This window comes from Mesitornis unicolor, unplaced genomic scaffold (assembly GCF_000695765.1).
Source record: "Mesitornis unicolor isolate BGI_N332 unplaced genomic scaffold, ASM69576v1 scaffold21063, whole genome shotgun sequence".
In the NCBI taxonomy this organism is placed as follows: Eukaryota; Metazoa; Chordata; class Aves; order Mesitornithiformes; family Mesitornithidae; genus Mesitornis; species Mesitornis unicolor.
This window is the reverse complement of record NW_010175641.1, coordinates 35912-62352: the sequence shown is the minus strand read 5'-3', so window position 1 is coordinate 62352 and position 26441 is coordinate 35912. Positions and strand designations below refer to the sequence as shown.

Below are 26441 nucleotides of genomic sequence, written 5' to 3'. Positions count from 1 at the left end.
ACTGTTGACCTTTGAAGTTAAAGCAAAAATGCAGCCTACCAAACCACTCAGCATAATCTCAGTAGAGTAACATGAGGAATAGAGCCTAGAGAATAAAGCATCTTTAGGAACTCCTCTTATCCTTCTACTACTACGCCATCACTACACCAGAGTCAACCACATCCAAACAAAGCCATACTCCTTTAATTTCTCCCATCCAAGCAAAGTGATTAAATGAGTGTTGCAGCTTATCCCCAGACAGCAATTAAGCACCACACAGCTGCTCTCTCACTCCCACCTCTGATGGGATGGGAGAGAGAATCGAAAGGGTAGAAGCCAGAAAACTCATGGATTGAGATAAAGCAAAAGCTGTGCATGCAAGCAAAGCAAAACAAGGAATTAATTCACTACTTTCCATTGGCAGGCAGGTGTTCAGCCATCTGCAGGAAAGCAGGGCTCCACCACGGGTAATGGTTACTTGGGATGACAAATGGCATCACTCTGAATGTGCTCCCTTCCTTCTTCATCCCCCAGCTTTATATGCTGAGCACAACATCATATGGTATGAGATATCCCTTTGGACATTTGGGGTCAGCTGTCCTTGCTTTCCCCTCCCTCAGCTTCTTGTGCACCCCCAGTCTACTCACTGGTGGGGTGGTGCTAGAAGCAGAAAAGGCCTTGACTCCATGTAAGTACTGCTCAGCAATAATGAAAACATCCTTGTGTTATCAACACTCTTTTCAGCACAAATCCAAAACATAGCCCCATATTACCTACTATGAAAAAAATTAACACTGTGCCACTCAAAAGCAGTGCAATGTGACAGCTGATGAAATCAGACTCAGGAGTGTTGTAACAGAAAATTACACACACCCAACAAAATCTGGAAACTTAAAATACTGAAAATACTCTTTCTTTCCTTCCCTCTACTGGGCCTCTTTTCCTATTTCAGGGTTTGCTTGTTCCAGAGTGAAGTTTCATAACTGGGCTGCGATTTTTCATTTCCATTCCCTGCACACAAATTCAGCTGTTTTCAAAATATGTGAGATATTACTAAGATTGAGCTAAGACAAAAGATCATCAGTCCAAGCCATGAAAGCAACCAGGATGCAGAGAATGCTCCGAATGATTTTGGGGAGTTCTTCCCTTGGAATCTTACCTTGCAAACAGGACCACAGCAGGCTGTGCAGTATGACGCTACAGGGAAGAATAAGGAGATATCCTTCCCTATAGCACAGCACTGACCACCACACAGGAAAGAAGGGACTAGAAAAGTGTGTGGGTTACTCCCTTGTTTCTCCAAATCCCAAGCTCTGCACCTGCTTCTCCCCGAACCCAGATGTGATCTCTGGTCCATAAGTGACCTGTAACAGTTGGAAATTATTCTGTCCCTTCCTTTCCCACTTCCTCCTGTCTCAATCTTATATTCTTACAGACAGAAGCACAGTGACCACGGAACAGCTGGACGTGGATGGCTACCAGGGATGCTAGAAAGCAACATCCCATTCCTTTCTCTTGGAAGCTCACTGCTATATCTTTTGGTATCTCATCATCCTGGATCTCAAGGGCTGTAGGGAAGAAATAGTAACACTATGGACAGCTCTGACAGCTGCTGCATGCTCTCTCTAGGTAGTAGAAGATGTGCAGAACTAGAAGGAGGACTTTTTTTGTTCATTAGAAAACTTCAGAAGCACTGTCATAAAAAATACAAAGAATTTTTTCATGTAGAAGGTGAAGAAAAATATGGAGTGGTTGTAACGCCATCTCTGACAGAAACTCTTCCTAGTACGTTTCCCACTATTTTGGAGCTCAGTATTAGTCATCTCCCTTCCATAAACTGGGACAGTAGATCCACAGCAAATGAGGGCACACATGAAAGAGACCTAGGCACTTTCCTGAATCTCAGAAGCAGGCATCTGCAAAGGAAGAAAGAGCACAGCAGTACTGACACTGTCATCACTGATCTCACCAGCTGGCAGGGAGAAGTGCTGTTTAGCCCAACCACTGATGCATCCCAACATCTAAGATAATGTGCATAAGCCAATAAACAGTGTAGGGCTTAGCTTGTTAGCCTGTGCTTCACTTACTAGCCTGTGCATTAACAGTTAAATTATGGTGGGGGGTGGGGAAGTACAGAGCAGCAGCCTCTCTCCTATGGATTCCACCCTCAAGGGTGGCTTTTGAGGCAAATTCATCACTGCTGCATGCTTTCCCTTCTAAACAACATTACCATCTCAGCAGAGCAAGCCCTCCAAGGTAGCCTGTCTGGAAAAACGCTGGAAGTGGTGGCAGCGTGGGATGTCACAGAGAAAGTGATGTGATGTCTAGCACCAATGTGAGAACTGGATTTTGGAGACCACCTAGAGGTAAACATACAGTGATAAACCAAGTTGGTGGAACAGGGAAAAACTGGGTTGGAAAAACAGTGACGGTAATAAGGCAAAAAATAAGGAAAGTGACCCTGAAAAACAAGAGTGGCCAAAGCACAGCTGTCTGCTTATATCATGCACAACTGGGAACGCAGGTCAGCCAAGCTACAGAGGTTTTCCAGATCTTATACTAAATTAAAATCTCTCTCGCAGTTTGGCCTCAACACAAATACACTCCACCCCAAGATCTCATTACACTAAGCAAACTAGAGTTTTACAAGTGCTCAATTTCTGCAACCAGTACAAAAGCACAATTCCAATTAAGAGGAAATGCGGAGGAAGTGCAAAAGGAATTGTTTGTAACAGGTTTCCCTAACCACCACAGCTCAGGTCAGTGTTATCACTACAGACCTGTTATTACTCTATTTTCACTGTACTGTACAAAAAATAATACCAAAATATTGTATTATGAATATCCAATTACTATTGAATTCTTGACACCCAGTATTCATATTCAAAGGACAAACTGAAAGGAACAAAAGACAGACAAAGAAAAGTAAAACTTAGCATGTTACTAACATGTTCTTGGCCATAGCTCTTGAATTGGAGCTCTAAAGCAAGGTACATGGAAAGATGGATTGCAAGGAGACCAAACCCTCTCACCAAAGACAGCAACGGCCAGAGACCTTTGGTCTTCTCAGTATTGCTGCTTGCTGTCTCTCACTCACTGAGACATTACAGTGAAACTAGACATCTCCATTTTCATTAACTCATTTTAATTTCTATTTCACTTCTAATGCGTTTTGGGCTGTGAAATATCAAACCAAAAAGTGTAGTAACAAAACCTTTCTCTCCCTAAAAACAAAAACACACTTTTAGGGTAATATACACAAAGAACAGTTATCTATAATAGACACCGAGTACAAATACTCTTAAGCTACTATGTGTGTGCCTGGGACACGGGCATGAACAAGCAGGGCTAGTGATTAAGAGCATAAAAAACAGCAGGTCTTTTCCTGTAACAAGTAGACAGGTGCCTTTGGAAGAAAGGGGAGGGGGGTAAGGCATTCTGGACTATGAAGGCAGGAGGAGCAAATCTCTGAATTTTAGACAGTAGGACAGAGAAACATCCACAAAGAAAATAGAACTGAAATACAGATAGGGATCTGGAACTAGCTTAGCAAAATGGGATACATGAAACTAAGAAGGAATTTAGAAGGTTCTCAGCTGTTCTAACATTAAATATTAAGTAAAGCCATAGGGAAGCACTTATGAAAGTATTAGCATATGCATTAGCATACTCCCAAGTACTGAACCACAAGAGATAAAATGGCCACAAGTCTGCAGAGGCAGCTGTTTTACTTGCTTACAGAGGTACCTGAGCGCTACGAGAGGTATGATTTGACAAACGGATTTGCAAACCAACCAACCACAAACTGCCACTTTTGGAGGAAAGGCATAGCTGCAGAGTACCAGTCACACTCCTAGTTTCCACCAACACATAAGTAACAACAGCAAGCATATAGATAACAGGAATCAAAATACCCGTACCACTACATGGCATCTTCTTCAGCAGCAGCCCTCACTCTTCAACAGGCTTCAGGAAACAAGTTCCTGTACCCTTTGTTACATTGGAGAATGAAGGATTTAATCTCCCAGAAGCCATGCCTTGGTGCAAGGAATTCCACTTCAAACCCGAGCCATCAGCACTGCTCACAGCATTAGCGGTGATGTCTCCGCTCCACCTTCTACAATAGCATTGAATATCTCTCTCCCTCTTTTGACTGGAATACATTTCCAGATGCATCTGAACATTACATTGCTTGCTTTCCTCATTGCTACAATACATTTGTGGTTCAGTCATCATGTAGACATCAGGACAGTCATGTCAAGTGCCTGTAAAACTAACACTATTGCCTCGCTCCTACTAAGCTTTTGGCCTAGAGAGCACCTTGAAAGCAATTCCTTCATTCATCTTCTAATCTAAGGGCACTTTCTGCACCAAGTGTATTACACTAATTTTACCCAAACTGTGCTAGCTTTCAGTCTGGTGTGATGCAATCGAACCTAAAAATATGTTCAACATATGTCTAAGGGGATACTACCCTTTTATTTCCTTATGCTTCCTCTCACAATTACCAATTAGCTAAAGGTTTTACACTTGGATCCTTTTTCCACTTAAATTTCACCAATTCTTTGTCTTAAACTTTATTTTGTCAAGCTTCATAATGCATTATTACAGTCCTCTGAAAGATTTAGCCAGGATTTCAAGGACAGAAGGAAATGATTACAAAGAAACTGAACATTCTACCTTGTTAAGAATAAGAGGCATTTACTGACAATGTAACACAGTATCTTGCTCCTTTTTTTCCTTCACTTTTATAATACAAGTTTCAAGTAGGCACATTATAGAAATAGCATCAGTATATGTCTAACTTATTCTAGTGTTTCACCAACAACAAATGAAAACAGATATGTGCAAGATCTATAACCTATGGCTTTAAAGATCAGCTCTGTTCAGAAACAACAGAACTCTTAGGAAGGAAATTACTGGACAAAAAAAGGCTAATACAATGAATATCCAACAGGTTTTACTTTTCTGGCTTAGCTGTATCAAAGCTGCAAGATCAACAGATTTCTGAAGTTAACCAGCACTTCAAGAAAGGGGAGTTGGTGCAGAAGATATCAGAAAGAACCTCACACACTCATGAATTAGAATTCACAACTCTTTTATTCAGTTCTCCATGTTAGTAGGACAGTGTTCATCACAGCTGTTGACCCCACGTGTGGGCATCACCCCATTCCACATTGCTGCTGGTCTATCCTTTCATCCCTTCACTGTGAAGGGGGCATTGTCAAGGAATTAAGTTGTACCCGTAAGAGAGAAGACCTCCTGCTGGTGTAGAAGAACCTAGAGAAACAAACCATTTAAGAAGTTAGTCTTTTCCCCCAGACCATTAATATTACAAATTCAAGCAGACATCATAAAAAAAGACCTCTGTAACTGGCATCTATCTGGCTTCCTTGAGAGCTGCATTGCAGATGCACCAAGGACTGAGCCATGGGTACCAAACTCCTCTTCTGACCTTGGAAAAGGCCTTTCCAGGTCAAGGAGCAAGATGCAGTGAAGGCTGCGTTCTGAAAGTTAAATCTAATTCCTGTTACCTTTCCCGTGGGTAGAGGAGTTCAATCTCTGCAGCTGTTGTTCCAGCATCTTTCACAAGCATTACATTCCTGTGGAAATATTTCATGTGGAGGAAATATTGTGTAAAAGTTTAGCAAAGTCAAACTGCAGCCTCTTTCTGCCTAGTTCACTCACTGATAAAGCTTCAGTGTTTGCCATCCAGTAAACAAACATTTCCATGTGGGCATGGACAAGCATTCCTACATCACATTATGTTTGTGCTACTCCTCCCATACACTGTTGTAAAGATGGGTGGGGAGAGTAACCATAACATTTGTGTGTTGTTTCTGTTGGCCTTGTGTTTGTCAGATGGATGGGAAACATACATACAAGCATACCAAGCTTCCTCCTGAAACTCCTAAGATACAAGTTTCAGGCTTAATACACAATACCACTGAACAGACAGAATCCAGAGAATAATAAATACTAGCAGACAAGTGCTTTGCACAGTAGTAGTAAGGAAGAGAAACTGCACATGCACTCTTGGCCAAAACACACTTCTTGTAAACACTAGATATGAAATATTTACAGTTGCACAAACAGCCAGTACCCATTCCTCATCATGGTATAACTGAAACAGTCATCTGAACTCCTGGCCTCCCACTACACTGGTAAGAGAGTTGAAAAGATACCTGTATATACAGCTACTGCTTAGTCTTCTCTTTCTGCTTCATGGCACCTTCCTGTTTAGTCCACGTAACACTGTGTACAGGTTTCACCTCTCCAGTTCCTTTCTCCCCAAAATGTAAGTATTGCAAGACACAGATAAACAAAGCATCAAGGAAGCTCAGTAGTATCACTGCTTCCAGCATAAACAGGAAATCTGCATAGAAAAAAATGAGTGACTGGCCAAAGAGGTAGCAACAACTGGGTTACTGGCTAATATAATACAGATTTTTCCTCCTTAACAACAAATTTATTTTGTACAAGAGGAATCGTCCCAGTAAATTCTGGAAATTTACATATATCCTTGAAAATTAATGAATGTGATAAATTAAGATTTTTTTCTTATTACTTTATTGAAAAAAAAATCCAATGACCTCTAAAAAACCCTCCATTTCCTTGCCATTCCTGTATTAATATACATCAATTATACTACGATATTTCTAAAGCAAATATTCAGTCCTGATTTGGAAAACTGTATATATCACAGATTAACATCATACAGCGCCTGTACTTGGGAAAATGCAAAGCATGACACGATACGGGAAATTTACAAATTCACTGTTGATCAAAGGCAACTGCACTTTCTAGTGACAGCCATACAGGATACTGTCGACAAAAATTCCTGCTACTACTGCATATATCGCAATAAAAATACGCAGCCCAGCAAAATCTATGCTAGGCTTCAGCTGTATGTCCTCGTCTGGTGAAAGCCACTATTAGCATAGGTGACCGTTCTCAGTTAGAGAGCATCACCCCTGTTCGACTGACCTCAGCCCTACACACCAGAGACACTTCAGCAGCTAATACTTTTTTAATAAGTTACGTGTACAGAAGCACATCAAAGAGTTCTGAAAGCAAAAAGAAATGGCAACAGAAGACACAATTCAATGCACGCAACACTTTCAAAGTCCCTTCTCAGTTGTTTCTTTATCTCCTCTTATTAAAAGACCAAAAAAGCCTTCTCCACAGCAACATCAATGAGTACTCAACTGACACCAGGCTTTGGGTATAACTAGTCGTGTAATTCCTATACATTTTGACTGCTATCCCTTAACCATTCTGCTTCCTATAGAAATGGACAACAGAATGACATATATAACTCCCCAAACACATTTCTTTCCCTCCAAACAAAAACATCTATTGCACTAAGACAGAGTACTGCATGCAGTTATATATACCAAACTGCCTCCAAATAAAAAAAGTAGACTTAGCAGACACACAGAAATTCACATACATCTTTTATAAACCCTTCCCCCACGCACACTTGGCAGAGCTTAATACACTGACATATTATTATGCAGACTCTGTATATTCTAGTAACACTTGTACTCTTTCTACATGGAACAAAAGGGGAATGCAGAAATATCCTGAAAATGCCTTGCCTATGTACAATGTGTTAACTTTTCTATCAGCCTAATCCATAATCCGCTTTTCAGTGTGTGTGTGGAATCTATCCATTTCTCTTTTCACATACATAGCACTCCTTGTCTGCCCACAGAAGTCTACGATAAGAATTGAAAATATTCTGCCTTCAAATTTCTACCACATCAAAGTTGCATAGAACAGAATGCAATGCTATGTCACATCTAGTAGAAAAAAAAATAAATACCCTTTTGTATTGACAGACACATGTGAAAACATGGAGGATCTGGGAGACTACTCTAAATCCCTGCTTGTTTTACATAAAAAAAAAAATCTTCCCTAAACAGTTGACTCTTGTTCATTCAAAAGACTTACATACATTTCTATGCCTCTATCCTTTACTATGCTGAGAAACAAAAGGTTACAGCTCTATCTGGGCAAATAAGCCCATGTTAAGGGCCAAATGACCACCCTTCTTTCCAAGTATTACTGTCATCTAAACTCAGCACAGTGGCATTTTTAATCCACATGACCATCCATTCCAGTTGGCAAGTGCTACAGCTAGTTTCCATATCAACAGCTCTACCAACTTTCAGCTCTCCTCCTTGACATCCAGTCCCAAAGGATAGCATGCCTAGCATATATTATGCATAGAAAGTCTGGTGAGATTCCTTCCTACAACACAAAGCTGGGAATGCTAAAGAGCAGCAGAAGCTGTTTTACTACCTCGTCTCCATCTCTGCTGACAGACTGACATATGCTTCAGACTCCTTTGCCTCTACTACCAGAATCCACTTTCTCTCTTTCATATCTTCAGTCTGACTGGATTTTACAACTTTCTCTATGAGCTTCATCTCACACATAGATTTTGCTCATCATTATATTTAACAAGACTCTTTTCAAATCTCCATCCAAAATATTTTTCAATTTGCACATGTCCTTCCACTTTGCAGTAACTCAGTTCTGGGATTTCCAGCCTGTGTTCCACAGTAGTTTTAAAGGCTGTATGAAGAGTGAGAAGCTACTGAGAAAAGCACACCAGTAGTCCATAGCCCTAAGTGGTATCTGATGTGCACTAGAGACCATTATGTTGCCTAAATATCAAAAACACAGACCCAGCTTAGTTTCCATACCCTGGTGGTGTTCCCAATTTTAGTATGACTAACCCAGATAATGACAGGAAATAGAATTTGTAGTTTATCAACTAGTACATAGCTGCAAGTGAACTAGAAATACTAAGAAAGTGCAGAAGCTACTGTTGTGTTCTACATACTGGTATCTATTCTGACCATAATTTTTTCCCCAATCCAGTTGGACTCATTTCTCCACATTTTCAACTGATTCAGATTCAAACTTCCCCTGTGCCAGACCGTTCATCAGTGCTTCCATATACTGCTGTTCTCTCCTCTTTCACTTTCTTTTCAGAAAGAGAAGTCATCCTACTAGAGGTCAGCATTTTAATTACTAGTGGTGGGAGTCTTACTTAAAATGGAGGTATTGTTATGATGGAACATACTATTAATGTGTGCAAAAATAATTCTTTGATGATGTCTACATCAGTGGTCTCTGAAGTGGAATTCATATTCCACAGAACAATCCACAAGACTACGGGAAGAAAATCTTTTTTTTCACCATTGATAAATACAATGAAATAAATATTTAAAATAGTGTCCATTTCATCTTTATCTCATTCAGTTTTCATTTCTAGTTAAGTATATGTTTTATAATGTACACAGTAGTACATTTATATAACTTATTAAAAAAAACATATATTGGGGTGCACACTCAAAATGTTTTTTACTGATAGGGATGTGCAATCAAAACATTTTATAAAGACCACTGGTCTAGATAACTGAAGAGATGGTTGAAACTACTAACTGGTAGCCACTAAGTCAGAAACATTAAATGCATTGCATTTCCCACTTTCAGAAAGAATTTTGAGTGTTGGTGCTTTGAACGTTTTTTCTCTCTTGGGATATATTAAGTCTCCATAAAGAACACTGTCCTTTACTATCACAGTGTTTCTAGGGTATCTATCATTTAATCTATATAGTGTTCTATAAATACCATTACACCGCAATTAACATCTATGTAAGATTCATAGAAGAGAATAATGGATCTGGTTTTTGGCTTTTCCTGGCTAGGTTTTAATATTTCCAAGTGGGTCTGATACTGTTTGGGTGTCTGAGAACATTTTGCATTTTTTTCCTGTATCAATATGTTATTTCCCCTTACATAAAAATCTTTTAACATTATGCAGAAACAAAGTTTTCTTCAGTGCTATGTAAAGACATTTGAGCATCTCGCTTAATAAGAAGTCCTTAGATCCTTTTCATTATATTCTTATGGGTTAATGACCGCTTACCAGTTTGGATTTACTGATATCATCATCATCATCATCATCATCATCATCATCATTATTATTGATAACAACAACAACAACAATAATAATAATAAGGCCAGGATTTAGAGAGGAAAGTCTCGAAGACGTTTTTTTCATACAGGAAACTTCATACCAGAATTTTGAAAAAGTCACCTAAATTCATTTGAATAAGTGTATACCATTACACCCTACTGGACAAAATTAGAATGGTTCATAGTTACGATTCAGACTTAATCCCAAAACTAATAAGGGAATCAGAGAATCACATCATAGACTCATAGATCAATCAGTCTGAGTTGGAAGTGACCTTAAAGCTCATCCAGTCCATCCCCCCTGCCATGGGCAGGGACACCTCCCACCAGATCAGGTTGCCCAAAGCCCTGTCCAACCCGGCCTTGAACACTTCCAGGGCAAGGGCATCCACAACTTCCCTGGGGAACCTGTGCCAGTGTCTCACCACCTTCACAGTAAATAATTTCTTCCTAATATCTAGTCTAATTCTACCCTGCTCTAGTTTAAAGCCATTACTCCTTGTTCTATCGCTACCTGCCCTTGTAAAAAGTCCCTCCCTAGCTTCCTTGTAGGCCCCCTTCAGGACCTGCAATAAGATCCCCTCAGAGCCTTCTCTTCTCCAGGCTGAACAACCCCAACTCTCTCATCCTGTCTTCATAGGAGAGGTGCTCCAGCCCTCGGATCATCTTTGTGGCCCTCCTCCGCACTTGCTCCAACGGTCCACATCCTTTTTGCATTGAGGGCTCCAAAGCTGGACGCAGTAATCCAGGTGGGGTCTCACCAGAGCAGAGTAGAGGGGCAGAATCACCTTCCTCAATCTACTGGCCACACTTCTTTTGATGCAGCCCAGGATGTGGTTGGCCTTCAGGGCTGCAAGCATGCATTGTTGACTCATGTCCAGCTTTTCATCCATCAGTACCCCCAAATCCTTTTCTGCAGGGCTGCTCTCTATCAAATCATCCATCAGCCTGTTCTGATAACAAGGATTGCCCCTACCCAGGTGCAGGACCTTGCACTTGGCCTTGCTGTACCTCAGGAGGTTCACATGGGCCCACTTCTGCAGCTTGTAGAGGTCCCTCTGGTATACACACATGTAATTTTGGTTACCATCAAGTAGCACTGTGATAAACTACTCAAGAACATTTCAATATAAGACCTATGTGTATGAGAAGTACAGAAGAGAATCACCCCAAAAGCAGCATCAGATAGCAGATGGACAGAAAACGAAGTAGCAAAAAAAGCAGATGAGCTCTCAGCCCATGAAGTTGACACCGGCTGACAGTAAGGATGCTTTTTACCTTCATAAAATAAAATCCCATAGGTAAAGACTGCAGAATCTTCCTCATTTATTTCTTGATTTTGAGAACAGGTTAAAACAAACATGTCAGCAATGGCATAACTATGACTGAACTTACTGTGGAGCAGAGAGATGGGCAGACTGGATAAATGCCTTTAAGCCTTTTTTCCAGTGCTCTTAAGATGTAGCAACCCATTCAAGTTTCAATTTTTAAGACATACACTGTGCTTTACAGAGGCAGTGGGAAAACTGGCATGTTGAGTTAAAGACCAGAACCAGGTAACCAAACATCAAATGAGAGAGATCAATGTGTCTACTGTACTACAGCTAGTCTTTTGATGGTTAGAATTCTGTAAAACAGACTCACCATTCAAAGGGTTCAGGGACTCTGCCTCTCTCCTCAGTCCCCCTTACTTCAGTTAATATTTTGCAATCCATTTCTCTCAGTACTGGAGGTTTCTTGGGTCACAGTCACATGAGTTTCTTCTGCTGCTGCCACCTACCAGTTTTATTACTCTGTTGCAGCAGAAGGGCATATAGAAGAAGTTCTTGTTCAGCATGCACATAATCATTATCCCTTGTCTAAGATGTCACGGCTTATTCAAGTTTTACAACATTTCCCCATACACTAGGCAAACCACTAGGCACCAGTACAAGGCTTTGAAAGCCATTTCATAAAGAGGAAGGAACTTGATCTGTAAAACTACCTTTCAAGTAACATCAGATATTAAGACATTAACTTCTGCAGAATGCAGTACATTTTGATCAAATCTCCCCACCAAAGATCATTTGCAGGCACTGCAAAAAACTGGTACTGTCTTTCTTTCAAGAAAATCTTTATGTAATATATATGAAATTAGGTTAGATGCAAAACTGTGAGCCAATATGAATTTGTTCAACAAATGTGAGGAAAATAAATTTGTTTTTTTAGACATTACTATAAACCCACAAATCTTTCACCCCAAAAGACACCCAACCACATGCCTGAAAGTGTTACACCCGTGTCCTATAGCAGTTGATGCACAAAAATATACACAAATAAAGGAATAGGCCTGCCCAGTGCTGAGACGCAAGAAGTGGGTGTGTCTGAAAGGAAAAAGCATTGGAAACATAAGTATAACAGGTCTGTAAAATTATATTGCAAGTAAAATTAAAGACAAAAATTATACACTCAATTATACCAGTGAAATCCAGGTATCACTCCACTGACTTTCACACAGCAATTCCAGGTTTATCTCAGTGTAACTGAGGGCAAAATTTGACTCTAAAATTATTCCTCCCACCTTAATTTGAAGCTGCAATTTATGGTACTGCTGATAAATTTGCCGTGTTCCAGGAAAATATAAATTGAGAATATGAAGAGTAGACTATTTTATGATGATACAGAAGAGTTATTAATGTACATAGAAAAAAAATCTGAAACAAGTGCTAATGCTTTACAGATGTCATGGGAAAGAAAACACTGCTTCAGAAAACTTGGAAGCCTATCTGAAGGCTCATACTGTTCTGCTTTGACTGGTATTCCAGTTGTTTGATATTTACCTTTGTGAGTAAAATACAGATTCTCCTCAGACAAAGTAAAATATTAACTTCACAGCACTTTTAAGTGGTTTGAGATTTGAGTGGGAGAGTTACCAGAGAAAGAAAATATCCTCCACAAACAGAAATAATCACACCCACAGTATTTTTCTTTAGTACATGTATTCTCCCATTTGTTGCCTTTACAGGGTCCTGCTCTATTGAATTCTAATAAATTTAATTTTATGTACTTAGTACTAGCTTTTCATACCTATCAACCCCTAATTGACAGTTACATTTTCTGGTCACTTAGCAAATGGAAAGCATCATATCTTTCAAAAACCTAAGCCAAAATAGTACACTTGAAGGCAAACTATCTTGAAGTGATAAAGAGGAAGTGGAATTAACATATTACAAAACTATCCCTAATATACTTACATGAGGGGACTCACTTTTGTCTCACCTGAGTAAAGCAAAGGACAGTGACAGTTTTATTAAAGGAGGGGAAATAAAGAAGAAGGAATTTCTCTAAATATCACTGTTAAAGAAATAATTGAAGAAGTTTCACCAAAATGAACTGATGGGAAGAAAGGAAGGCAGACAAGTTAGCAAACTTACGAAGGTTACAGTAAGAGTAGAAAAGAGACAATTTACCTGACAACAGGTCGGTTTTGGATGTCACCAGACTGCTGCGTTTACCATTTTACCCGCTTGCATTACTGGGGGGAAAAGTTTAGGAAGGAACATTCTCAAGGACTTTTCATAAGTTCTCACTCTCGCCATCAGAAAGGGGAGAAGGGAAGGTTTTCTCTGGATTGTTTGACTTTTTTGGCTCCTGAAAAGTTTTGCAAAGAACAGTAACAAAGTGTGAACTGTTAGAACACATTTCTGTAAAAAAAAGGGAGAAGCCACACAAAAAGAGCAACAACAAACTCCACCCAAAATCCGCGCATCTAATTTGTGTCATTGGTTTAAACAAATAAACAAAACAGAAACTTTTCAACTCAAATTGGAAATATGAGAGGCTTGGAGGCTTCCAACAGCAGGCCAAGATCCACCATCAGAATGCTCCAAAAGTCACCCTCAAAGGTTAAGAAAGACATAAAGAAATAAAACAAAGGAAAAGGTAGCAAAGATCTGGTTGTAAATCCTGCAATGTTCAGTTTAAAACAATTCCTAGAACAGTGAAAAAAATTATAAATGAAAAAAAGACAGTAGCAACAGAAGTTACCTGTCCGAGCACCTACTATTCCACAGAGAGAACAGGAGTGGGTCGTGTGTCTCACACCAGCCATAAAGCCCATAAACCTTCTCAAAAAGAGTGAGCCATGAGAAAGATACTGTACATGCACTTTGTTTTCAAAGTCTCTCTAAGCCCTTAAGGTCCCTGATGCATTTCACTGAGAGATTTTTGCAGCAAGGGGGAGAAAAGATTTAGCAAACATCACTGGTTTCATTTGTTGGATTTTGAAGTTCAGCACAATGTCTGAAGAAGTATCTCCTTTGCGTCTGACATACACAGATGTTCCAGAGGTTAATTCCTGAGTATCACACAAGAAAGGTAGCACACGAAGTGGGAGAAACTGCTCCAAGAGTGACTATCAGCTCAGAGCAAAAACATTAACAGTCCATATGTATCAAGCATTGACACTGCATTACGGATGAAGTATTGCAACATTCCAATAAAAGATTTTATAACACATGTTAAAGCATTAAATACAAGGCTTAAGATACAATCTGTACATTGACATAGTAAGACAGCAATTATAAACATGGTTAAGTTGAACAGAAGAAAATCTCCAGTGTTACAAATAATAACATTTCATCAGATGTAGTTTAAGAAACTTATTCTTGCAAAGAAGAGTTTCCAGCTAGCTCTTTTGAACATTAAAATACATAAAAATAGTTGCATCACCATCAGTTGTATTAGCACCATTGTAACCCAGGACTACATTGACCATTTTTTCAGGACATGCTTCCAAACCCACGTAAGGAGGTAGTGTTAGTGCAACTGTATGAAAGTTTAGCATGTGCTTTTCAGCATATGGAATTGAAGGAAATAGAGTGTATGCAGCTAATGTCTGTAAAATTCATCTTCAATGGGAAACACTGCCTGGTTGCCACAGGCTGGATTTGTTGACATTTTTTTCCTTTAAGTAAAAGCAAGACACCCGCCTCGCACCCCCAGCCCATTCTGGACATTTCTCTATTTCAGGAGCAATGGATAAGTAGGGAGTAAATCCATGAGACAAGTGTGCCCATTGGTACCAATGAACCCTCAAGCAAGGTTTTCATATGCAGTATCAATACCCAATGTCCAAATAAATGTACACGCTGTTTCAAATCCTGTCACCCTCCCTGACCACTATGCACAGACGTATCTCCAAACTAGCAATGAAAGCACCAACCACAGAGGAGCATCTTATCCCAAGGGAGCCAAACTGTAAATCTCTCAATCCACTGTTTGTCATTTAAAAAAATCTCATGTTAACTTTACAGATTTTACAACCATAAGGCGTGACCTGGACATTATGAAAGGGTGATAGAAATGTAAAGTAGGAAATGTAGTCTTTCTCTCCAAAATACTATGGAGACTCAAAAAAAAAGCCCAGAATGTTCAGTTACCAGCTCCTTCCTCTAAAAGATGTTTCCTGCGATAGAAATACAGAGGTCCTACTGTACTGACTAGCACACGCTTACTCCCTGCTGTTATTCCACATGTGCTTAATGTGTGTCACAGCTGAAAAGGGAAGGACTGACCCTTTCAGGGACTGACCCACTCAAGGAGTGCAGCCACCTACCAGTAAAAAGGAAAAGAAATGAAAACAAAAAAACACACAAACAAACACCACCCAAATTCCCCTTAGATAAACAAGCAAGGGGAGAAGAACCTCTGGAAGAGACAGTTGACTGCTCAGTGACTAGAAAATTAGGTTTCTTTTATGTTCTGTGTTTCTGCAACTCTTCATGGAAGATAAAGACCTTTATATTCTTCAGGTATGACTTGTGCACTTGAAGGCTCAGGAAGAAAAGATTTGAAAATACCTTTACTGATGAAGCTCCTTTTGTTGCTGGACCAGCTGGTCCGTGCTCCTGCTTAACACCAACAGTCAACCTTTCACTTGATTTTAATAATAATATTTAATTCTACAAAAAAAAGCCATTTTATTACATTCCTTTTAAAATAAAAAACCAAACTGTACAAAGAAGCATGATCAAACCTCCGTAAAGCAGGTTAATACTGTTCTGTTTATTGCCTCTTGAAGACTCTCTGCATAGTGTCCGTGAGTTGTGTTTAAGGTCCAAGTGCAGATAAAACAGCAGAGCAGCAGAGAGGTGAGGAGGGGCCACAGAGGTGGGCAGTGCAGAGCCTCAGAGGGTACATGGGACATGCTCCATTAAAGTATCCAGAAAACAGCAGCATTGCACACACACAACTCCCCTCCAAACAAACCCTATTTTCACAAGATTATTTTTTAACTGTAAACGTTTTACTTTTTGTTTTTTTTTGTTTTTTTAAAAAAGAGGCTTATCTTTATATATATATCTCTCTCTATAGTTCCAGGGCTTTATGAACCCAGAGAATGAGAAAGGAATGAAAAGGGAGGAAGGAGAAGGAAGAGGAAAAGGAGGGAGAAGATAGGGACTGAAAAACGGACTAAGTATCTGTTTTCCAAAACAGCTGAAGGCTAATGAGACAATGCACAGCCAGAAGGACTAAGGAAAATCAGGCAGCCTGGAAAAAACTTAGGAGCTAAAGAGCCAAAACCCAGAAAGAAATAAAGCAAAGCAAATGCACACACACAAACACACAGATGTGTGCACTCACACCACACACACATATGGGTCCAGGATCAATTTGTTAATTGTTTGTGGACCTAGGTTATATATATAGGGGTTTTTTCAAATTCTGGCTGAGCTCTCTTCTTTTTTTCTTTTTTTTTTCTCCCCCCCTTTCATTTTTTTTTTCCATTTTTTGTCATTTTTCTTTTTAAAATCTGCTGCATGTTTCCCAAAGTTAAGAATTTAGTATTACTCCCCAGTTATACTCTTTGGATTTCTGCCAACATCAGCTTTTATGTTCAGTGGGAAAAAGTAAGCGTGGTAAGTATTGTATGAACTGCAGCTTTATTCTAAAGTATCTCTAGATGCCTGATCACTTTTAACCAACTTTTCCCTCCTCCACACCTTATCATGTTTCCCCCTCAACCAAAAAAAGTAAAATCTAAAAACAAAACAAAAAACCCACCAATATACAGGCTTTAACTCAGTGTTTTCTTAACAAATAGTCTGCAGTGTTTTCACTTTGGCCACTGTTAAAGATGCAGGCATAGAGAAGGGAGTGTTGGACTAGCATATATTAAAAAAAAGGAACATTAACATTGCAGATCTCTCTCAAAAAGACTAAAACACTAACAAATACAAGTCGATGCACATTTGCTTTAAACTAGTGTAATTCTTATTCACATTGGATTAAACATTATTTTGTATACCAAACATTACAGTGCTGTTTATCTCCTCCAATCATGCAAAAATAGTTAAAATGTGCCACCTCTGCCACAGAGTATGACCAATTCCCCTACATACCTTCCAAAGTCAGGATTTGAAATGAGAAAGACAGAAGTACTAAAATCCTCCTTCAAAAGCTTTATAAAGAAATATAAACACAAAGCTGCCAATTAATACTAAGATGGCACAAATTACAGATTTGTACAGAAAGCTCACGTTAAGTCAACTGACACTTCTCTCAGCCTCATCATTTGAAAGGCCATATCCTGCAAGGTCAGAAAGTGGTGACTTTAAAAGGATCCTGAACTTGCAGCTCCCATCTACAGGAGTAGTAACAGTAGGTGTCCAGGAACTTTGAAATATCTGATATTTAACACCTTCAACTCACACTGAGAATTTGAGGCACTCGGCAATTTACATGATCAAGCCTTAGAGAGGTAGAAGAGACTTAACTGGTGCAGTAATTCACAGAAGTTTCTAGAGAGCTGCCAGACAGCTTTCTGAAAATCTTCAAGCATGAATCATGCTTCAATGCTTTCCTGTGAACACACATGAACTGCAATATGCCTGGGGACCAAAGCAGCATCCAAATACAATTCCCACTTAGGTTGTGAACTGAGCAACTTCATTAGAAAACTTCTATGCTGAAGAACAAACACAATTTTATGTTCTGCAAAAAAGTAGGGGCAGCAATCACAGCATGCATGCCTTTTACTCTCGCTCTCAACGCCCCTCCCCTTTCCTCATTTCTCTGAGCTTCTCTGATAAACAGCATTGCAAGTTGGTTTAAAAAAAAATTTACAAGAGAGAGTTCTGTTGGTCATCTATTTACATGTGGCATCACTCCACAAGAAGTTTGATCTCATTGGCTAATAGCTGGTTCATGTTGAACAGAGCCCCCGGGAGCTTGGTGAGCAACTCTCTCTCCGTGGTCTCAGGGTCGCTGTCGACAGAGCTGGAGCTAGCACTCATATTGTCGACAGCGGCACTAGCTGGAGGGCCCAGCTCTGGCTCGCTAGTCTCGCTTGCCGTGGACACCACGGAGAGCAAGGACATGCGCCGCGTCAAGCGACCGGGGGTAAGGAGAGAAGCGGCATAGTCCGCTATGATCCCAGCTACATCTAGATTACAAGCCTTGTCAAAGGCAATGAAACCTACATTTGCATTGGCCTCGCAGACGTAGAATGATCCGTCGTCCTTCATCAGCAGGTCAATGCCGCACACGTCCATCCCCAGGATGTTTGACACTTGGACTGCCAGCTGCTTGCCTTGTTCACTCAGTGAACACATCATCCCTACACCACCTGGAAAGAGTGAAAAAACACTTGCTGTCGGTAGTCTGGTCACAGGTGACTGACATCCTTCTCAACCGATCAGCATTTTTCGGTTGAGAAGCTCCAAAGTGAGCCTGCAAGCGTACTGCTGCTGACTCAGAAAGCAACCTCCTTTCCACAGCGACTACTAATGAACTTGAGCCACAGCAGGATTTTAAAACATTCTGACCTGCCAAAGGCAGGTCAGGATTATGACTTCTTTAAAAAACTTTTTAGTCAAGACAGATATCATACTTTTTTATGATACTGAGATATTAATAAGATGACCTAACAAGCCACCTTTGTTCCTTCTAAGGTTGAGGCTTTCTATACATATTTGTAAGTTATCAGAAAAAAATCTTTCAGCAAAATTAAACTAAATGTTTCTGATAAGACTACAGCTCTAACAGATATAACTGAGGGAAATGGGGATTAAGGCATTATCATCTGCTCATGTCCCTCTCAGCTTGCTATCCTAGTTTACAGGCTCTAAAGCAAGAATTAGGGAACATTTGTGTCTGAACAGAATCACAGAACGTTAGGGATTGGAAGGGACCTCAAAAGATCATCTAGTCCAATCCCCCTGCCGGAGCAGGAACACCTAGATGAGGTTGCACAGGAAGGCGTCCAGGGGGGTTTTGAATGTCTCCAGAGAAGGAGACTCCACAACCTCTCTGGGCAGCCTGTTCCAGTGCTCTGGCACCCTCACTGAGAAGAAGTTCCTTCTCAAATTTAAGTGGAACCTCCTGTGTTCCAGCTTGTGCCCATTACCCCTTGTCCTATCACTGTTTGTCACCGAGAAGAGCCTGGCTCCATCCTCGTGACACTCACCCTTTAAATATTTATAGACATGAATGAGGTCTCCCCTCAGTCTCCTCTTCTGCAAACTAAAGAGACCCAGCTCCCTCAGCCGTTCCTCATAAGGGAGATGCTCCACTCCCTCAGCTTGTAGTTCATAGTCTGTCATCTAAGTATTAACCAACAGACTCCATCTAACACTTAAGTTTAAAAAACAAGAAAACAATTACAAACCAAAAAACTTGTAGCAGAAAAATCTTTCAGGCTGTATTTCCTCAGCATCAAGTAGTAACTAAAACCTCTCACACATTTTGACTAACCAAAACTTTGCTACATTTTATCCATCTCTGCTCAAGTTCAGGACACTTTCAGTCAGGTAATCTCAACCCTCTTTCCTCCTTCTACCCTCAAAACTCCCCTGTTCTACAACCCAAAGTTATGCAGAAACTCAGTTCTGAGTATGCTATAATCAATGCAGTAACCTTCCTCTTCCTCCTAGACACAAACTTTGGAGGAAAAGGTTGCACAGAGGAGCCTGATAGACTCAAGGCAGCACAGCAGCTGCACAATGCAATCCACCTGTTTGTTGCCTTCAGCAGTTTCCTCCCTTAACACTCTTTTCTACTCTTCTGCCAACTGGCTGTCTCTTCTACCTCACTCAGTATCATCTTTTGTCTTCCTTCTTTCTCTGCTTAACAGGATAAAATGATTGATAACATGGCATTAGCATGACACTCCCACTACCACATCAGTTGTTCCATTTGTGTTCCTAGAACTTTTCCCCTCCTTTTCGTCCATCCTATCCATCTAATCCACTTTGGGCAGAGATCATCCCTCCTTCTGTGTTTGCTCAACACACACCTCACTTAATCCTCACTCTCGTGTTTCCTCTGTAAAAAGCAAGCACAATTAATACAAAATAAAACCTGCAGCTTATTTCAGTTGGGTTTGTGATTTTTCAACTGGATTAAAAAAATTCTGATCAAAACTATGAAGAATGCTTTTCCTACCAAGTGAACAGTTACTCTGCATCCTCCCATCTGTTGAGCAGCGGAGCATGGTGCCCACCACACGGCCTCCTACTACGATGACACGTACATCCTTGCCATGGGACTCTTTAACGTATTTCTGAAATAAGTAAGGGGCATCATGACGGATCAAATGGCTTAGGTCTGCCAAATGGTGCTTGTCTCGTGCCAGGAACACAGCTTTACCTGTATGAAGAAAAGAACATTGCAAGATTGGAAGAAGCTACCAATTTGAGCTGTGTCAATGATTCTGTGCATAAAAGTAAAACCTCTGCCCATTCTCACAGGCCCCATCTGTACCTTAAAATCCTTAATGAGAGAAAATAAGGAAGAAATACTTAAAGAGCAGAAGACATTTAATTAATAACACAGTTTTGTTCATCCAAGAGGACGGGACTCCCAGCCTACAGCTTTGATACACAGGAACCAATGACAAGAAACTGTTAAACACTCGGCAGCTAAGAACTCTGATGTTGCTGGTGTGCCACTGCAGAATCAATCACTTCTCTGATGGGAAGTTGCTGAGAGTACAATAGTAAATTGATAAACTGCCTATCTTAACCAAGGGAACAGAAATACAGCAGAACTAGGAGAAATAACATGTGACGAAGAATAATTCCACCAAGTGCTCCAAAGCCCAACTGGAGTAGCCTTTACTTCATCAGGATTTAAGGTCTCTGTAACAGAGAACACTGCTTGAGAAACAATTTCTTACTCACAGAGTATCAAAATGTAAGCTTAAAAATCATGACATGCAAGCAAAAATCCTCATGTGTTTTCTCCCATTCTCAACTTCAACTCTCCTACAAGCATTTAATAATCCTACTGTATTCCTAAAATGGGATAGGAAGAATGATACCTTGGAGGAGAACAACCTAATTCTTGGGAATTACACAGCAGCAGCAGCAAACTATTCTGAAAACTGGCCTAGAAGAGTATTATTTCTATTCCTCAGCCAGCACCTATGACCATGTTTGCCCGTTTTTTTAAATACAGTTTGCAAATGGCAAAGTTAAATTTCAGTTTTAATTAAGTTTAAAAAGTTTCTCCAACTCTTTTAATGTGAAAGGGTATGTACTGTGCATTAAAATGTCTGGAACTTGAAGTGCTCTAAAGCAATACTTATGAACAGAGAGTTACATTAATTCTGGCTAAAAAAAGTCAATTGCCACACACTGTAATTATTTAGTAGATCTTAACAAGAGGCAGTATCAAATCAAATCCAGTGTCTCAGATCCTTCACAGTTGCCAAATTCAGCTTGCTGCAAAGTCAAACTCCACCTTGGCTTCATAGCTCCACAAGCACTTTAAAACCATAAAAACAGGTATTACTGCCAACAGAAGCAAGACTGATCTTCCTCTGCTCAGCCTTTTGCTTCCCCTCTTCCATTACTTCAATACAAGCATTTGTGCAAGTAAATAATAATTCATGTCAGGAATTAATCCACGTAAAAATAACCTATCTAGATTCATCCAAGATCAGTTCCTGAATCCATTTACAATCTGGCTACAGAAACACCCATGTCAGCAGAAGAAATGCACCAGAGCAGCACAGAGCAGGAACAAACTGACAGACAATAAGGAAGAAATGGTGTCTTTTCATTATGCTTTTAAGGTAACTGCTGGTTTATGCGGTTAAACGTCAGTCACAGTCTCTTTTTACTTCCACTGTTTATTAAATTGGCTTTAAAGTAAATTAAAAATGGTGCAACCTCCTGTGCAAATAACCTCTGAAATGTTTTTTAAACCTGGTATCCTTTAGTAGATCACTATCTAACATGAAATAAAATTGATGTATTGTTTCATATTCAACACTTGAAACAAGAGACTGGTAACAGAACAATTTAATCCGAAACTGCTATATTATTATCAGCACTGTCAAAGATATTTTTCCGAAAACAAAGATCCAGTGTGACAAACAATATATGAGATTTTATTTAAATCAGAATCTTAATTGTCGACAAGGTCAAGCAGGTAAAAAAAGTTTAATTAAGACTGAACGAACTAAGATTTCATTTCTTAATTTTATTTAGAGACATCCCTAAAATCCACGTAGGGTTCTCTCTACTTCCCTAAGGCGAGACTATTCATTATTCCAGTTCAAAGCTTTCCTCACAGAAGCCACCAATGCACCACAATTTTGAACTCCTATCCCCCCTGCTTTTGCAAGACCAAGTTCTACTAAAACTGTGTCCCAGTACTGCAGACTACTCAACATTCAGAAGTTGAAGGGTGGTAGAATTTAGATGTACTGCAAAGAAGTCCAGCATCTAATAGAAGACCTTCTTAACTATCACCCCTTGATGAGACAAAATCTTCAAGAGTGCTGCTCAGAATACTCCTTGCCCTTACCCCTGACCTCACACCCACCTCGGTGACCCCGCGTGTTCTTCACCACCATAGGGAACTCCAGCACTTCCGCCTCATCAATCATTTTGGCAAAATTCTCATGACCACCTGGCAAAAAGAAAACCAACAACATTATGTGCCACCAATCTGGTGTGGCCAAATTGGGGATGAAACTGCCACACATTCCTCCCACCCTTATAGCTTAAGATAATGCAGGAAAAACTATCAGTTAAGAGGAGCTTGGTCATGGAACATGATCAGACTTTGAAGGTGTTTGCAATCTGTGGGATACTAACTCCTACTTCCTTTGAAATGGAAGACACAAGTTGACAAAGGCCTTTTGATCACAACCCTGAAAGGTTCAATCCAGATTTCCAAATCTGAATGCCCCAATTCTACCATCTTGTTCCAGTTTACCCCTTTTACTTTATAAACTCCCACCTTTTCAAACATCTAGCAGGAAAACAGCACAGATGTAACACCAGTAACAGTTCCATCCAAACTACTAACCAGGAAAGCAACATGGAATACAAGGACAAGGTATAATTCAGAGAGCAGCAACAACACAAATCTTGTCACTCCACCTCCCCCCTTTCCAAGGCTTAAGTCTCCTGTATCTTATTATCCTCCCTGTAGTTTCCTGAAGTAGTACTTCAATGTTTTCATCTCATTGTACCTGTAAGGACCTTAGAGAGTAGCTTTTAATGACGATTCACATGATTATGGTTGATACTTCAAGGTTATTTGAGTTCAGTTCAATTCACAGAAGGCTGACCACAGTATAAGAAATAGAGCAGAGAAAGTCAACAGACAGAGGGATAAGAGTCCTCTAATGGCATGTGCAGTAAAGCGCAGAAGTCAAGCCAAGACACTGGTCACAAAGCCAGCAGCAGCCATCACTACCCTGCCATGGATTTGAATGCGTGCTGTGAAATAACATGTCATTCAGCACATCCTGTTTTTCTTGGCAAAGTCAGCTCTGACCAATAACTTGATACTTGCATTAAAAAGAAAAAAAAAAAAGAAAAAAAAAAGTCATCCTTCTGTCAAATTCCAGAGGCAGACATTAAAAGAAGTGGCAGGGAGTTATGAACAAACACAGATGTCCTGTAATTACGCCATCATTCGTGGTCTCCCCTTCCCCCCAAAAACTTAGAAACTCATTCCTTTCTCAATGAACTAGAGCAACCACATCTATAAAGGGTATGTTTCTTCTCAAATGTGTTTTCACAGTAATTGATGGAAATACTAACTCCATAGTTCTGTTTTTGTCAACTTTGTTTGTATTTTTGACAAGTTCCCACTACAAAAGCCTATTGGTACAACCACACAAAGGGGAGGAAAGCACTGGTACTTCCAAAAAGGAAGGCTAAGTGGTATCCTAAATTCTTTAATATATTGTAATTGAGAGCAGAAATAGCATCAGGGTAGCTCAAACAAATGGTTCCTCTAATCTAGCACTCTGTCAGGAACAACAGATTCCAGAAGCAAGCACAAGAAACATTAGTAATTAACTGTTCTGGTGGGAAACAAACCCCAAACAATTGTTAGAAGCTGAACACAAGGGTCTGTACTCTTTGTCCTTTCACAATAACTAATATATTTGCAGATATTTGTATTCATATAGAAGTTTAATCTACTTTCAAGTTTTACCAAAGTAGGTCTTTATATTATCCTGTGACATTTAGTTCCCCAAGTTCTTGTCTGTTGTTCTGGGCAACTGTAAAGGAGTTAAAAGTGTTTTACTAGTTACAGTCAAAGTTAGTTGCTTGGGAGGCTGAGGTACAGTTGAAGTACTCTTCCCAAAGCATCACAGTCAATCAACAAAGCCAAAAACAGAATCTGAGTGTTGTGACTCTGATTTCCTTTTCTGGTTACTGAACACTTATCTGTTGAACTAGCTTCATGCTACTTAATTCTATGGATTTCCAAAACTCAACTTGTATCTTTGGCACTGCAATTATGGTATTTTTGGTAGGCAACTATGCCATCCTTTTGATCCAAAAGCCTTACCATATGAAAAAGTGTCTGGAAGAGGCACACCGTGACCAGCAAGTTCTTGAAATGTCCAGAACTTGTTGACACAGTTGAGGATGGCTTGGGGACGATTCATCAACCGACAGCCCATCTTCTCTAGGTGGCGAAGGACTGTGATATCGCTGTCACTCTGGACCCAAGGTGTTGGTACACGCACAACCACTACTTGCGGGTAAGCAGTAATGAGCTCCCCGTTCACCCGCAGACCTAAAGAAGGAAGAGAAAAACATCTCAGTCAACTACAAGGTCTTCAGGAGAAGGTAAACAGGTAAAGAAATTCTGCACCATATGTGATGACAACAGACACCAGACTCGAACAGTGAGCATTAAAACTGCACAACTCTCCCTAAAACACATTTTGTCAGTTTTGCAATTACATACATCTCACTCTTAAGCCATTTCAAACTAGCACTAGGCAAAGAACAGGCTGTATTAGGGTACACAATCTTGGCTCCTTCCCAGAGTGAAGGACTTTTTTTACAAGTTGACATCTCATCCTTTCTATGGGTATTGGCTGCACACTAAACTCACATCAGCAGCATCAATAGCTCAGGAGGTTCCTGCCTCCCACCGTTGGTTCCTGTCTACATGATACAGTTCATACCTTTTCCAGTACAAGCAGTACTGATTCCTCTGTTTGTGGTCTCACACTATAGAACATATTGCCAAACTAATAGAGATTAGATATGACCCTTAAATAAAATAAATCAAACAACAAAAAAAAACCCAACCACAAAACCCCCACACACTAGAAAAAACCTGCACTATTTTTAACACAGGTAATTTCAACAATCTGATTTATACTGAGTGACCAGAAATAACTTTATCATCTAACAGGGCAGCACCCCATGACATTAAGGCAGGAAACTAGAAGAAAAGGCAGCTTCGCCACCAAGACTAATGTATTACTTAATCATGACCTACAGTTTTACAGATCATGTCTCTGTAAAAGAAACACTGAAAGGCAGGCTGCAGGAATGGGAATATGATAGGACTGGACAGGAAGGCATCAAGCTCGATGAACACAGTCTGGCATCTGAGGACGTGAAAGACAAATAGGATTTCTATATTCACTTTATTTGCCTTACGTCCAAAGTAAAACCTTCTGACTCCAGCATAAAATACGCAGCTCACATTGCTGTGAGCATCTTAAGGGTTAAAAAAAGAGAAAGAAGGTGTGCTGAGAAATGCATCTGCATTTCTGTGCCTATGAAAGGTCAGCTGTAACTATTCAAACCTAGCCCAAATTAATTACCTGATTAGCTCTATTCTAAAGATGTTATTTTTGAATAGGGACTTGCATCTACTCAATCTGAAGACACATATTGCCAGGCAATAAATTCCATTTCAAGGTGTATTTGAATTAACTGGGGGTGGAGAAGGGAGGGTGTCCCCCTCTCTGTACTTCCCATTTTCTTCTTCCAGCCAGGATGTATTTTAGAGCTCGCCTTAAATACAGTGAAGCAACCGCCTAATACTCAAAATGGAAGCAGAAATATCCTGCCCAGTCCTCAGGAAGACACATAACTACAGGCCGGAAAGGCCAAAACAGAGCCATATCCAATACAAATCCCTTTTTCCAATCCCTATCACCATCACTGCAGAGAGATGGGAAAACACAAGCAGACGGGTGCTCT

The 26441-nt window shown here is 40.0% G+C and overlaps 1 protein-coding gene across 1 annotated transcript in view; it reads right to left on the bottom strand.

The window, feature by feature from the left end:
- Positions 1-17924: 17924 nt before the first annotated feature.
- The window catches only part of RIMKLB (ribosomal modification protein rimK-like family member B), a 36412-nt gene continuing 27895 nt past the window's right edge, over positions 17925-26441 (bottom strand). Inside the window, exons 2-5 of the mRNA XM_010181474.1 lie at positions 24781-25011; positions 22789-22875; positions 20401-20604; positions 17925-18583 (exon numbers count right to left, since the gene is read on the bottom strand). Of these exons, the coding sequence (XP_010179776.1) occupies positions 18120-18583; positions 20401-20604; positions 22789-22875; positions 24781-25011 (986 nt within the window). The 3' untranslated portion in view covers positions 17925-18119. The remainder of the gene's footprint in view (positions 18584-20400; positions 20605-22788; positions 22876-24780; positions 25012-26441) is intronic.